Genomic DNA, 15,992 nt, shown 5'->3' with positions numbered 1-15,992 from the left:
TACAGCTGGTTTGGTGCACACCAAGAACCTTTGGGGTGCTTTTTACGCTTGGGCCAGGTTGGGGTGGGTTTAAGGCTCTTGGTCTTTCTTTGAAGTGCATATAATTTAAAAGACCTATCTCAAAATACCCTGCCATGTTTTGCTTCTCTGGAATGTGATGTGGAGAATTGTTTACCCAGTATGTGAATTGTTTTAATTTAATGACCAATCCCACTCCAGCTGTGTTTGGACTCTGGTCAGTCACAGGTTTTTATTATTCATTCATTTCTAGCCTTCTAATGTATCCTTCCTTTTTCTTTAGTACAGTTTTAGTTTATAATATCATCATATCATATCATATCATATCATATCATATCATATCATATCATATCATATCATCCTTCTGAGAACTTGGAGTCAAATTCTCATCTCTCACCTCATCCTGGGGACCTCACAACACCACAAATGCGCCCATCAGTTATTGTTGGAACCCTGCATGCTGAGAATTTTAAACTTTCTGTGCCGAAAGGCACAGACCCACAAGAGAACACTGCATTTGACCTGCAGCAGTGGAGAAGGCTTCCAAAATTGATTAATAGCACTGGGATTACGGGTGTGGAGTTGATTAGAAGTGTATAATATCATGTGAAAAATGTAACAGTTTGGGGTTTTTGAATATAGAAATAACTATGAAGCAATATGGAGGTTTTAGGGTGGAGGCAGGTTGTTCTTCTTTAACTTCTTCCTTCTTCTTCACCTTCTTCTTCCTTCTTCTTCACGGGTTTGGGTGATGATTTGTGATTGGACAGCAAAGTCTGCATTGCAAGCTTCGAGTGATCAGTTATTGGGTTAAAAGGGAAAATAATCTAGGTATCATTTCTTAATTGGACAGTTCAGCCTTAAAAGACCTTTTAAGGTTGTTGGCCATTTTGTGCTTTGCTAATGGAAGAACTCACTGCTGTGAGGTTGTAACATTGATAAGAAACAAGAAACACCTGAATCTGAACGTGAACTATTGTCTCAGTTGTAAGAGCCTGAATGAGGGCTGTGGGACTCCAGGGGCTCTCCAAAATGCAGTTTATTCCACCCAAGAGGTTACAGCAGTCCAGGGTGGTGGGTGACAGAGCTGTGCCCACAGCTGTCAGCTCCAGCTGCACCCTTAGTCTAGGTTACAAATGCATTCTATACTTTTCTTTAGGTTACAATGCATTCTATACTTTTCTTTGCTGAGCATCTTAATATAGCAGAACCTATTATCTCTAGCCTATCATAACTACTGTAATTACCATATTCATGTTACTGTTCTCCAATCACTAAAAGTCAGTACATTACAGTTTAAGCTAGAAGTTGTTTTTCAGTTTTCTTGCAGTGGAAAATTCTGAGACCTTTTTTCTACTTGCAACATTTGCTGCCTTGTTTGCCTGTGCTATCTTCCAGCTTGGTAAAAACATTTTCTTGTTTGGGGTGGGTTTATCCTTTGCTCTAAGCCATAAAAACCCCTTCTAACTAACACACCCTTTGCCTCCTTGGTTATCCAGTCAGACTGGCTCAACAATTCTTTTCTTCTATATCAACACTTGCTTGTATCTCTATTCCTTCATCAGACTCCACATTTAAAAATCTTTCTGCCAAGCACACATATCTGTGAGACTTTCTTGTCAAACTCTCATCCTTCCCAACACTCAGGTGCCTTCAATCCAGACCCAAGAGAGGCAGGAAAAGGAAGCACAGAACCCACAAGTCATGGCACAAATTGTTCTGTCTTTTGGAAAGACAGAACCCACCATCACTCAGCTCAACAGAATTGCTTTGTTTTGCACAACTGAGTCCCAGGGTTGAAAGTGTTGCAATAAAAACATGAAATGGGTTTGCACGTGGAGCAAAGACCACTAAAGTGCCTTAAACATGGTAGTGAGGAGTTTAGGGATTTTAGCATATTTCAGTTACTACCTTCAGCCTCCCCTCAGCCTGGTTAAAATTCAGTTTTAGGCCAGAGGGGTTTTTGTGAACACACTGGTTGCTTATAGCTGGCTGCAATTGTTACAGACAATTGGATTTCTAGAGCAGCAGCATTGCTGTGTAGCCCCCCCTCACCTCCAAAATTTCTGGGTAATTTTCAGTGGCACACTCGACCCACAGTGTCCCAAAAAAGTTTTCCATTAGCACAAAAGATCAGTTGAAAGTTTCACAAAATCTCAGGCTTTTTGAGAGCTTAATGATTTTTCCTTCCATGTACCACCAGGCTTTAAAATGTGTTCTTTTAAATAGTTTCTCTTTTATTAAAAACCGACAACAGCAACAAAACCCACATGAGAGTAATACACAAATACATAATGTGATGTTCCTAAGTCACCCTGTGATTTAAAAAGAGCAACAAAGTATTTGACAAAGACCTTGATGCAAACACCTTCCAAGTAGAAAGAATGACTGGTTCTAATAAAATCCACTGACTCCTGATATCCTGTGACCTTGAACAGGAAAATGTAAATAAGAACATGACTCATATTAATAAATGTTTTTTTGGTGTACATAATCATATAAGTTGAACAGAATCTCATACGAGTGTAAAATTCATAGTAAAGATGTCTTTATTCCAAAATAATAATAATAATAATAATTATAATAATAATGTGTTAGGCAGACAGCTACAAAACATCTACACAAGACTTTGGTAAGAAATGTTCATGGTAGCTTTTTTCATAATTCCACAGCAAACAAAAACAACAAAGGAAATCTAAAAATGCAATCAAACAAAATTTTGTTTAACTCATGTGTCACACAAACAGAGTCCTACTGTACATTTGTTAAGCCCCTAACTTTTTTATTATGTGTAAAGATTCTATCCTTTGTATATTAGAAAAAAAGGTACTGACAATGCTAGGATCTGGTAGTTGAGGTCTACAAAACTGGTGTGACATCTGTGCTTTGAGTTCAGCAGGATTATTCAGGACATCAGAACAATAACAGTTCTTATTTTTATTGACTGATAACCAGTGCCTATTACACTACTAGAAAGTTTACAGTAACAATGCAAGATTTCTACATATTGTATATCAGAGCTTTTTCTTTTTTTGTTCTGAATAGAAAATCAACCTCTTTTTTTTTATTTCCTTCGTTTGTTTTTGTTTGTGTTTATTTTATTTTTTATACAAAATGTAACAAGCCTAAATGTTTCTCATGTATCAAGTTAGAAGAAAGACAAGAGATCTGTAAAACGTTTCCGCAGAAAAACAAGTGTGAAGAGCTGAACAGAAGCAGGAGTGGTCACACATCTCTGACCCGGTGCAATTACCTTGTGATTTCATCTGTTAACAAGGTAGGGAAAAAAGCAATTTGCAACATTCAGAACTTTAATGAGCCTAAGAGAAATGACTGGAAATCACACTGAACAGCCTTCTAAGAGAGAGGGGGAAAAAAAGAAAGGATCTGGAGAATCAAATTAGTAAGAAGCACAGAGAAAGAATGCCAGGTTGTTTCAATGGACAATTTTGTGGGCAAGTTCAGAAAGGTGTTGTATGTTTTCTGTAAGTGTATTTGCACTATGTGACCTTTCACAAAGGGACTATTTAGTAGACAAAACAGCTTGATGAACTGGAACAAATGTGAAAATGAAAATACAACACTGGGTTTCACTGATTATTTGCTGAAACAGGCATGGTTTTGCAATATAAGCTTGGACAAGTGGTTGATGAGATAAATCTGGTTCCTGAACTCAGCAAATTTTTTCCATTCAGGACAAACTTCTGTTCCCTCTGCCCCAGGCTCACAGGTCCCTCAAAGCCTTTCAAAGCACTCTGCCACACATTTTATGGCCAAAGATTACTTTTCTGAGTGAATGGCCTCATTCAGCAGGGACACCCTCTGTTGGCTCAGCCAGAGATGTGGCCCTGCCCTGGCATTGGCCATTGTGGCTTTTCTCTGCAGTTTCTTTACCCAAAATATGCTCAGCTCGTCGCTCCTCCAGCACCTATATCACTCAACTGGTTTTTTTTTTTCATTGGGTTTTCTTTGATTTTGGTCATACAAGTGAAATGTAAGGTCCTAAGTGAACTACTGAGGGACAAGTCTTGCTGCTATGCTGGAGAGACATAAACTGCACAATTTTTGAACAGGCACAAGGAGGCAAACTATCTGAATTAATATTATTAAGTGAGCCAAGCTGTGCAAAAAATAAAACGTTTGGTTTTAGCATTAAACCTTTCTGTATTCTTTTTTTCTCCTGGTTTGGTTGGCTATGGGTGTGCACCCATTTCATTTAGCAGCAGCAGGAGAGGGCTCACACTGCCCTTGGTTCCATTACTTCCCTGGCCTTTCCATAACTCCAAACCTGCAGAAAGCAGTAAAATACCTTGAGAGGGGGTGGGATGTGGTGGCTGTGGAAATCCTGAGCAGCCCTTGCAGTGTTCAGTGGGGAATTGCTGATGAACAGCCCCACAATTGATGCCACCAGCCCAACGAGCCTGTTTGGGTACAGAGCATCCCCAGGGTGGTGGTGGTGGGGAAGATGAACAGCTCAGAGGGCTCTGGGGCACAGCAACATTTAAAACCCAGCTGTCAGGTCCTCAGGGTAGCGACCAAGTGTTAAGGGAGTGAGTAAATTACTTAAGGCTGGTTTAGAGACGGTTAAAAAAAATTCTCTCCATTCATTTCTCTCAAGCTTAAGCGTGGGCATCAACAATCTTTATTTTCAGTGCACTGCTCTTACTTCAGAAGAGACATAGGGGTATGCTGCCTTGCCTGGACCAAGAGGTAACCCATCACCTTCCCCTCTTAATGTTAGATTATTACAGGGAAATAGAATTGCAGGAAAAGATTGTATTCCGATAGCAAGTGGGGCCCAAGGGTCTCCCTGGTTACACCTGACTCTGTGTGGGAATGAGAGCTAAACTCTGCAGGAGATGGGGTAAAATAGCAAATAGAAGAGTGAGGAGGTATTTCATCATCAGAGACAGTTTTTTAATCACTTAAGTAGTCAAGGAGGGCTTTTAACCTGGCTAGGATATGCACAAATGGGTAATTCTCACAAATTTAGTAATTTTTAGATTACCCTATGCTCTGAGTAAAAAAAGACATAAATGACACTGCTGTAAATGTATTCTTGTGCCAATCTATAATCAGGGGTTTTTTAAGACTGTCATTGTTTCCTTTCAGAGGCTCATTTCAATTTTAAGGGATGCATGAGAGCCTGGCTCACCTTTTCTCTACCATTTTATTATAAACCTGTCTCCCTCTTCTGTGAATGAAATCCTTGTGAAACTGAATCTAATTTTTTTGTGTCCCTCATGTGGAAGATATCCTGTGGCACAGCTGCTGCAACCCTCTGGACCAATTTCTACTAGTTCTGTGTCCATTTTGAAAGGCAATGGACTGTACACATATTGTGATATTTGCATGGTTTCTTTATGTGCTGTCTTGGTTGTGATTATGTGGTGGTCAAACATCACTGTTGAGCCACAAAAATTATTTCCTTTTTAAGTTTTGAAGAAAAAACCCCCTTCTTTTATGGACCACAGCATCCATGTGAAGAAAACTGTTTAGATTATTATAATAATAATAACTATCAGCTTAACCCAATAGTGTAAAAAGATAAACATGCACCTTTAATGTTATTGAACCAGCATTACTGACATTACTCCTTGGCATAGTTGTGTAATCACAGAGGCACTGCTTTGGATTTTCAAAATCAAATCTAGAGAGAAATCCTCCCACAGATGAAACTTCCTGTCACTTTAACTTAGTTTTGTTAATATGCATGCATCCCATGTCTTTACAAGTGGTATTTCTATATGGCTATTCCATGTCCACAGATGTGTCTGTATTTTAGTTAAATAACTCACCATGACTTTACTATTTTTATGCATTAAGGGCTGGCTGGAGTAACAAAGGCTTACTCTCAGCATAAATCCGTGAGGAAATATTTATAAAATATTTTTCTTGCACCAGCAAGACTAAAAAGCAAACCACACTGCAAAAATGAAAACTAATATACACTTTATATTTTGTTGTTGTTGTTGTTCTAAAAAAAACAAACCAAGGTTGACTTTCCATTTAGCTCAGAGTGCATCACTTGGAACCTTGTGTTTTGTTAACAAGGATGGACATTACATGCTCTTAGCTCCTTTTTGTCCTTGCAGCTGGTAAACTGAGTGCTTTTGGACCTCTTCTTTACCATCATGTAGCGCTCCTGAATCCCACCTCCACAGAGCGTAGAACACTCTGTCCAAGCAGTCCATGGTTTCATCCTACAAACTGAAAAAAAAAAAAAAAGTGATTTGTTAAAGTTTTTAGTAGTAGAAACCCCTGCTAAGTATAAATAACCAAGCTGCATTTGTGAGACACCGGAAAAAGTAAAAAGAAATTTAATATTTACATTAAAAAAGACAGATAAAATGATGAAATTGTTAAATGTCAGACAAGCATGAGCCACAACTTAGCAGTATTTCCCACCCAGATAGTGTTAATTATACCACAAGATATGTCTTGCTGATTTGAGGAATCAGTACTTGATGATACTGTCCCCCATTGAAAAAGCAGTTTGAGCAGATCTCCTGGAGCAGCCTGAGTCTGAATCAGACTGCTGAGATGGAAAGGAGTTCAGTTTTGAAATTCAGCATGGATCCAGGAACAAATATTTTAACTGTTTGAAGCTAACAGGATGTAAAGATTGCCACCCAGATTGGCAGAAACTGCAATCAGTCCTTGGCCAGGTGTAAATTTTAAGCTTTTTCACACTTTTGTGTGGAGTAGCTGAAGTATTTTTAGTGCTGGGACATGGACAGATGTGTGCCTTTCTCCATGGTACCCTGAGCTTAAGCTGGGTGATTTTGGTGGTGGGCAAGCAGTGCAAGTGGCTGTGTTTTATTGACTGAAGTGCTGAAGGTGCTCACACAGAATGTGCTGGAGCTGCTCACAAACTCCTGTTGATGCCTCAGGGTTTAGTTTTCATATTTTTCACATTCTGTGCTGCTTTACTATGTGGGTCTGGGCTTCACATTCAGGGATGGTGAGCTCTGTGCACAGAGCAGGGAGACAAAACAATTCCTGCTCCAGCTGGGCACCAAGGACAAATGATCCCAATCTCAGCCCCAGAGCACAAACCCTGTGGGCTGCAGAGAGAAAAACAAGCAGGGTGGGAGTGCCTGGGCTAAAGCTGGAATGGGACAATGAACTGCAAGGTGCAAATGGAGCAGAACTGATCCCAGGGAGAGAGCCCGGGAGTGCTCGTGCATTTTGGGGCCATTTTGGTTTGTGCTGCCCAAGGTGGATCCATTGAGGCCTCTTAATAAATCCCTGCTTTATTCTTTAGCTCTGCTCTAGCTCAGCCTTCACAAGGCACCACTGTCATGCAGAAAACCCCTAAAAGTGCTTTCACACTCACCTGGATATTGCTCACTATCTAAACTCTTCTTTGCTTGTTCGCTTCTCCTTTTCTCCCGAGCCTCCTTCCAGCGCCTTTTCTCCATCCCTGCTCCCCTCAGGCACTTCCTCACCCTGCACTTGCTGCGCTGCACGGTCTCAGGGCAGGCTGCTCCTCCAAACTGGGGCTCTATTTTAATCATCCTCGTCCTGATCATGTGGCCCTTGCCACAGGAGGTGTTGCACTCCGACCACTGGGACCACTCCGTCAGCTCGCAGTGGATGGCTGCAGGGAGGAAGAAACACAAAAAATAATGACACCAAATCCACAGAAACACACAGGTGTGCCTGATGAATCCTTGCACCCCAACTACACTTAAGCCTCCGGTGTTCTCAGCAATTGTTTGGAGGTTGCATGTCAGAATTTTCTGAGTCCATTCCTAGCAGAAGTGTTATTTGACACGCTCTTCGATTTCTTCTTCAAGAGTGGCGCTGGCAGATCGCTAAAATTACAAAGAACATATAAATAATTCTCCTGTGCCTTCTTCAATTTTCCCACCCATCTGTCTGTTTTGTAATGAAAAGCTGCTGAAAATTGAGTTATATTTAAAAATAATTTGCTACCTCTGAGATCTGAGCCTTCCTTTGCTGGCAGTGTTATGCAATAAGCCACATTCACTAATACCATTATATCTTAAAAGTCTTCATCTTTCAGCATTGCTTAACACTTACAGCCCCAGTGAATAACAATCAAAATGATATTTCACATTATTTAAGAAAAGCTGAATGAGCAATTACAGTGTAAAAGCCCTTTTAACCCATAATTTCTGTGAAAAATAATGTAATTTGTGATAAAGCCTCACAAACCAGCTGGAAACAGGATGCCAAAGGCAATCATATCTCATTCATTCAGCAGTGCCTTAGGCTATCACACTTCACAAAGACTGAAAAGCAACCAGAAATTTGCTGTACCCAAGAAGTGGGAGATTTTAATGAAATAAGGTAAAAAAGTCTCTGCAGCTGCCTCCACACCATCCAGCAGCAGGTTGCAGAGTGATACCATTCAGAAGTGTATCAAAGGTGGAGAAAGCCTCTTTTGTGCTCTTTCTGAGCTGAAAGAATCCCACAGGTGATTTCAACTCTTCTTTCCTTCTTTCCTGGCACACTGTCTGCATTTGAGTGATAAACCAGGTTTTATAATTCTGACTTCTTTCCTACTGGGGAGTTGCCTGGAGCTGCAGCGCGTCAAACATGCAGAGCTGGATTCCCATAGAAATATTGGGAATAAGCATGGGGTGATGTAGGGCAAGCTGAATTTAAGACACAGTCATATTTCAGCTCTCAGTTACTGAAAGTGTATGATAATTATGATGATAACAATAATAATAAATATTTTTTTAAACAAGGCATGCTTGATACCCTGCCTATTTAAGAAGTGGTGATGGAGGTGTGATGCATAGATTTTGACACACAATTATCCTCCCCTTCCCAGGGAATTCTCCAAACTTACGGCATTCTGGCAGCATGCATTTCTCTGCTTGCTCCAGCTCCTCGTTGCAGTCTCCCAGCTCAGCAGCAGATTTCAGCATCCTCTGCCTGGTTCTCATTCCCTTCCCACAGGTTACGCTGCAGTCACTCCACTCAGACCAGGGGGACAGCAGGCACGGGATGGTATCTGGTAGGAAATAAAAATGCAATTAATTATCTTATTATTAACAATTCATTCTTATAAAGTAGGAATGAATAAATAAATAAATAAATAAATTCATAAATAAAGTATGAAGGTATAAATTTTGAAAATAATACAGGTGGAAAATGTGCCATGTTTTATCTGTCATCAGCCAATTATGCTTTCTTGTCACAAGCTGAATGGTGCTGCTGAAGAGGCTCAGAAAGCTTCATATTAAATTGAAAGGTTTGCTTGATTTAAATATCTTTGCTATCTTTTCCTTATCTAAGTCATATCTCCTGGGTCTCAGTGCATCTGGGGAATAAATAGTTTAAGGAGCTATGTTTCAATAACAACTCCTGTAAAGAAAAAGAAAAAAAAAAGGATTGCTGCAGTGAATAGAACTGTAAGTCAACTTAATTTAGTCTAACAAGTGAAATTTAATAGATATTTAATAGATATTTAATCTACCAAAATATTTAAAAAATTATCTCTGATGAAAATGTAACATTTCATAAGAAATTAATAGTGACAGTAAGGGTGTGGCTGGCTGATTGCACAAAAGAAACACCTCAATTTCTGAAATTTTCAGGGGTTGAAAGAGGAGGGCACTGTTTCATGTGTTTTATTCTAGCCTTATGGTCATATTACATAACTCAGAGTTGTTTAGGTATGGCTTGCTGATACACACACCTCTGTGTGGGTCATACAGCAACAGGACACCACTGAACATTTTATATTGAAGCTCTCATCCTGATAGTGAATGTGCTACTTAATGCCTAAGATTTTTCTCCCAGTTTTAGGGAGGACAAGGAGAAGCAGCATTGCTGCTGGCTTAGCTGTGTTCTTTGTGTGCTGGGGCAGTGTGTCAGAAGTGATGTTTGTTCTCAGAGCAGGGGAGAGAGGAGCTCCTGGCCACTCACGGCACTCGGGCATCATGCACTTCTCTGCCTCCGTGGTTTCTGCCTTGCACATGGATCCATCAGCAGGAGTCATCTTGATCATCCTGTGCCTTCTCTTCATGCCTGTGCCACAGCTGGCGCTGCACTCGTCCCACTCACCCCACTCTGTGACCAGGCAGCTGCTGGGAGCTGTTCAAAGCGGGCAGAGAACATTGCTCATCAGTATCACAGCATCAGCTGGGTGGGAGGGACCCCCAAGGACCGCCATGGAGTGCAGCTGCTGGCCCTGCACAGGGTCATCCCCAAAAATCACACCATGTCCCCAGGAGTGTTGTCCAAACCCTTCTTGAAGTGAGGTTGGTGCTGTGACCATTTCCCTGGGGACCTTGTTTTAGTGCCCAGATTTTTTCTGATATGCAAACCTAACCTCCCTGACATGACTTCAGGCCATTCCCTTGGCTCCTGTCACCGTCACACAGAGCAGAGATCAGTGCCTGCCCCTCCTCTTCCCCTCACAAAGAATTTGTAACTGCACTGAGGTCTCCCCTCAGTCTCCTCTCCTCCAGGCTGAGCAAACCCAGTGCCCTCAGCCACTCCTCTCATGGCTTCTCCTCTGGAACCTTTACCACCCCAGTGGCCTCCTTTGGACACTCTCTAATGGCTCAATAACTTTTGGACACTCTCTAATGGCTCAATAACTTTTTTCCATTGTGGCACCCAGACCTGCCCCAGCACTCAAGGTGGAGCTGCCCCAGCTCAGGGCAGAGTGGAACAGTCCCTCCCTTGCCCTGCTGGTGATGCTGTGCCTGATGTCCCCAGCACTGCTGGCTCACATTCAGCCCGCCAAGGACCCCCAGGTCCCTTTCTCTGTTGCTGCTTTCCATCCCCTCATTCCCCAGTCTGTCTGTACAGCCAGGGTTGCTCCATCCCAGGTGCAGAATCCAGCACTTTTCCTTGTTGAACTTCATGTGGTTGGTGATTGCAGAGCTCTTCAATTTGCTGAGGTCTCTATGCAGGGCCTCCCTGCTTTTGAGAGAGTCAACAGCTCCTCCCAGTTTTGAATCATCTGGTAATTTGCTTTGTGTCCCTTCCAATCTTGCCTCCAAGTCATTTATTAAGGTATTGAAGAACACAGGACCTAAGATGGAGCTCTGTGGGACCCCAGTAAGACCCATTTGGGCAGTGCTCCTGCTATTGGCTGGATTTTTTGAGGCTGAACGAAATACTTACAGCATTCCTCATTTACAATACACTTCTCAGTCTCCTCAGTGGGCACTTTGCACATGGAGCCATCCTCAGGGAACTGCTTGACGTATCTCTCCCTGGACCTCGTCCCCATCCCGCAGGAGACGCTGCAGGGGGACCAGGTGATCCAGTCAGACATCATGCAGGTGGAGCCATCTGGAACACAAAGAGTACTCAGGGCTGAGCATTGATCAATGCAGGACACCCCCAGCCAGGGAATAACGTGTTCTGATTCCACAATTCAGGAGGCTGAACAATTGCTTTATTAAGCTAGGCTATATTACACTAATGCTATACTAAATTACATACTAAAGAGATACTGTACTAAAGAATAAAAAAAACCTGTGACTGTCTGGAGACAGCCAGGACACAGCCTTGACCCAGTTGGTAAATCAGCAGAATCCAATAACCAAGTCACTTTGGGTGAACAATCTCCATAACACATTCCACATGTGCCAAACAACAGGTGCAGCGAATAGAGATAACAATTTTTTCTCTTCTTCTCTGAGCTTCTCACTGCCTTTCCCAGGAAAAATCCTGGGAGAGAGTTGTGCCTGCTGCTCTCTGTGAAGAGAGTTGAGGCCACAGGGATGGACAGAGCTGCTGCCCAGTTGTGTGCAGCATCCCTCCTGTGCTGCCTTTCCCACTGTCCTCTCCTCTGTTGGAATGCATGGAATAGAAGCCTCTCTTAGTCCCTCAGGGAGAAAAAGAAATGCAGGGTTTGAATCAGAACCTCTAGAGAAGCTGAAATATATTAAGCCACACACACATGAAATAAAAGGATAAGTTTTAGTTTTAAGTAAATAGAAATATATCCCAAGTGCCTTAAGAGACTGTGTTAGCTAGTAAAAGGCCCTAAAGCCTAGTTTAAAGTTCAGTAAGTTAGCCCCAGGCATAACAAAAACATAGCAGAACATTGCTTGCCTTTCTAGATAAAATAGATGGAACTATCCAGGTAAATATACAAAATTATGTACATAGATTTGGGTAAGAGCTGTCACTATGTTCACACATTAGAATGGCGTAAAAAAAATGCTTTAGTGTCGTGTTTTTAGCTGATTGGATAATTTATAAATAAAATTTATAAATTTTATTTATAAATTACTGGGGTGCAAAGAGGGAAGATGAAAGGAAGGAAGAAGAAGAAAAAAGGTGAGAACTGCAGCAGGTATTTCTGCTCTGGACCTTATGCCAGAAACCTTTTAGCACAGACATTAATGCTCTGAACCCCTCGCCTTTGAGACTGATGTATTCATGCAATAAACAACTTTACTACTCCCAAAAACTGTCCCTTTGAAGACCCAAAACCCACAAAACCTCCACAGCATCCCTCACTCCTCTCCTTCCTCCTTCTGTGCCCTTCATGCCCTGACACACCTGGCTTGCAGAATTCACCACAGGCAGCTGCCACTCGCTTGTGTTCTTCAGCAATTTTCTCTTGGCCACAACCCGAGCCATACCACAGCAACTGACATCCCTGAGAACTTTAGAGGAGAAACAAACTCCCCAAAGCATTCTTCTCCTCCACCTTCCACTCCTGGTTACCTTCATCACTGCAGCCTGGGCCCATGCAGGGCTGGAAGTCCTGGGTGTCTGGGCAGGGCACGCTGAGGTCCAGCTGAGCTTTGAGCATCCTCTGCCTCATCCTCTTGCCCTTTTCACAGGTAGAGGAGCTGCAGGCTGACCATGGGGACCAGTTTGAGTATATGCAAGTCTCAGGGGTGTCATCTGAAAAGTGAGGAAAGGCATTGACTGTTAAAAATGGTCTTTCATTTTCTTCCTTTATCTTGGTTGATGATTACTTTAGATTCCAATAGAATACTTTATTTCCTTCTGCATTCTATCCTCTCCATTTTAGCCCAGAAGAAAAAAAAATTTCCAACTGCCAACTTTCTTTAAAAAAAAAAAATTATTTGAACCCCAAAAGTCTTGTCCCTTTTATTGCCTGTATTGTTACTGTCATCTCCTAGATATACATGCAATTTCTTTTCTGTACAAGGGAGAGGTAATAGAAGAGACCAGAAGAGAAGAAAACCTAAATCACTGTTTGACAGTGAGTGGAATTTTTGTTCCTAAGTCAGTTTTGTACCTTATCTACAAGTGACAGCAGACACTGGAACGAAATATAAATTATTAGTAGTGCACAAATTAATTTCAAACGAACCTTCTTCTTTTTCCTCTGGTGCTAGATCTGCCACAATATCATCTATGTTATCAGGAACAATATTGCACTGCTCCCCCTGCAAAATAAAAAAAGATTTTGAAGAGGAAACTCATCCATGAGAGGTTAAATCAGTACATTGTAAGACACTGCTGTGTCCGCAGCACCTTTTTTTCTTAAAATTCCTAGGTGTACATAAAGAAAATCCCCAAATAAGGAAATGCAACGATTGCCAGAATTAGGAGAACTAACACCTAAAGACAGTTTAAATATTTTCTGCCATTATCTTTGCTGTGGTGTTGGTTAAAGAGTGTAGATTTGGAGGGAAGGTGGAGAAAGAATGGATTGGTTTTTTTGTTTACAAAGTGGCTTTTTGCTTGCTTGAGAATTTTGCTTATATGAATTCTACCTTTCGTGCGATTCTCTCGATGACAACTCTGGCCACCAGCTTGATAGATCCTCCTTCTGGATCATAAAATGGGCTTTGAGGATGATCTAAACTTGTAAGAGGTCTGATCTTCTCCTGAGGCACTGTAGGTTTGTTAGGAGACTGCAATCAAAAAGAAAAAAAAGTGTTATAAAAGAAAATAATAGTTAATCTGCAGAAATTAAAACTTCTCTGAAATGCTAAACTGCAAAATTCCAGCGTGAAGTGAACAGAGTACACTCATACTTAATGGTATGGGGATTTGTTTTGTTCTGGCGGTTTTTTTGTGAGGTTTTTTGTTGGTTTGGGGGGTTTTGTTGTTGTTGGGTTTGCTCTGCTTTGCTGAAAGAAAGAGTTGAAGTTTCCTGTGCCAAACAGAGCCGTTGGCATTGGGTTGAAACAGGCCCATGCTGGAGTTGATGATGCCACTGCTTTGGTCTGTACCAAAGGGCACTCAAAAGCTTGGTTTTGCAATAGGTGAATTTAACAGGTGAACATAAATGAGAAATTCTTTACTGTGCTGTGACCAAGCCCTGGGAAAGATTGGCCAGAGTGGGTGCAGAGCCTCCCTTACAGGGGCTATTCAACAGCTCTACAGAACCCTATAACCTGCTCTAGGATCACCCTGCTTAAACAGGGAGATTGGACCAGATTGGACTCACTGTGCTTCTTTCCAACCTTACCCATTTTCACCCCATTTCTGGGCTAAAAACACCCCAGGTGGACCTCACATCATCCCATGAGTGCCAATGCTGAAGGAGCTCAGGCAACACCACTGAGGTGTAGTTAACATCTCTTTAAACAAATAGTCTTTCATTTTAAGAAAATATTGAGTAAAAAGTATAAAAAGCATCACAATGGAGCAAACTGCTTTCCTAATGCACTGCTGTGAGGGGATAATTTGGATAAATCAGAGGTAGAGCCCAAACCTCGTAGGTGACGCCGCTGTCGGTGCCGGCATCCCAGGGGATCAAATCCTGCACGACCTTCTGGACCCAGCCGCAGTCCTTGGTGCAGAGATCCTCGGCAGAGAGCCCCACGTTCCAGTCGGGGCTGGGGCCCAGCATGGTCAGGAAGGACATCAGGTGCCGGTGGCGATCCACGGAGAACTCAGCAGAGGGAGCAGCTCTCCTGCAAATGCGGGCAAGAGCATCACTGACCGAGCCGGAGGGAGCTGAACCCAGAAAGCTGCAGCATCACCCAAGCAGTGACTGCACTTCAATACATAAAAGAGATACAGCCTGGGAAATGGATTTGTAGAGAATTTTTAAAGTTTGACAGAAGGTTTACATAGTGTGTGTTTGCATGCGAACCTTGAGACAAGAAACGTTGATTTAGAAATGTTAAGGAATAGGATAAGCATTGCTGAGAGAGAAATGGAAACAGAAACAAGTTTTAAAGATTGGACTTGTGAACAAGATTAGATACTTTAGAGAAATAGAATTACCCCTCATAAATCCTACTACAATATATCTTTAATAATTTTAGATTATTAGTTTCAAAGTATTTATACTATGGTATAGTAAAAGTTGATAGGTTAAGAAATGTTTGTAACGTAATTAGGAAATAGTTTTTGATTGTGATAGTAAATATATGTATTGTATATTAATTATAACATTTGTATTGTCTTACCCTTCACATGAGACTAAAAATAGAATAAAAGTTTTGAAAACACCTCTCAGTTGCCCCATCTCTGGGTCAGAAAATAACTCAATTCGACAACACAGAAATACAGAACTGCAGAAGTGTGCTTATGTGTTAGTGGGATAACAATAATAAAATATCTGTCAAAACACTTGCAAAAATTAGGTCCAAAATGACAGAGAAATACCTTGATTGTTTTACCCCTGCCCCCAAAGCCAACATGAGTTTCAACGCCAAAAGTTCTTGGAAGGGCTACTGTGTGTGCAGAAAAGAACTCTATATTAATAGAACTCTATATTAATAGTGAAATAAAACCATTCCAGTGGTAATGAAACCAGCCCTGGCTGGAGGCTCCTGCTGGCAGGTGAGGAGCTGGAACCCCTCAGGGCGTTTTTCTCATGAGCAACAACAAATGCAGAATTATTTAAAATACTATTTTGCTAATGCTGTTCTAAATTCTGGTCTGATGTCACAGCAAATTTTCCCCAACTACAGGACTTGGGTTAATAGAGTCAAGTCGAGGTTCCTTTCTCCTTTCCTTTCTCCTTTCCTTTCTCCTTTCCTTTCTCCTTTCCTTTCTCCTCTCCTCTCCTCTCCTCTCCTCTCCTC

General features: G+C 41.6%; 1 protein-coding gene across 1 annotated transcript in view; it reads right to left on the bottom strand.

The window, feature by feature from the left end:
- Positions 1–2,549: 2,549 nt before the first annotated feature.
- Positions 2,550–15,992, bottom strand: part of SPON1 (spondin 1) — a 182,809-nt gene continuing 169,366 nt past the window's right edge. Inside the window, exons 8-16 of the mRNA XM_063160571.1 lie at positions 14,669–14,870; positions 13,722–13,862; positions 13,316–13,391; positions 12,697–12,879; positions 11,137–11,307; positions 9,928–10,095; positions 8,846–9,010; positions 7,358–7,621; positions 2,550–6,228 (exon numbers count right to left, since the gene is read on the bottom strand). Of these exons, the coding sequence (XP_063016641.1) occupies positions 6,065–6,228; positions 7,358–7,621; positions 8,846–9,010; positions 9,928–10,095; positions 11,137–11,307; positions 12,697–12,879; positions 13,316–13,391; positions 13,722–13,862; positions 14,669–14,870 (1,534 nt within the window). The 3' untranslated portion in view covers positions 2,550–6,064. The remainder of the gene's footprint in view (positions 6,229–7,357; positions 7,622–8,845; positions 9,011–9,927; positions 10,096–11,136; positions 11,308–12,696; positions 12,880–13,315; positions 13,392–13,721; positions 13,863–14,668; positions 14,871–15,992) is intronic.

Source organism: Melospiza melodia, chromosome 6 (genome assembly GCF_035770615.1).
Source record: "Melospiza melodia melodia isolate bMelMel2 chromosome 6, bMelMel2.pri, whole genome shotgun sequence".
NCBI classification, from domain to species: domain Eukaryota; kingdom Metazoa; phylum Chordata; class Aves; order Passeriformes; family Passerellidae; genus Melospiza; species Melospiza melodia.
Note: the sequence above shows the minus strand (reverse complement) of the source record. Positions and strands in the feature narration are given on the sequence as shown.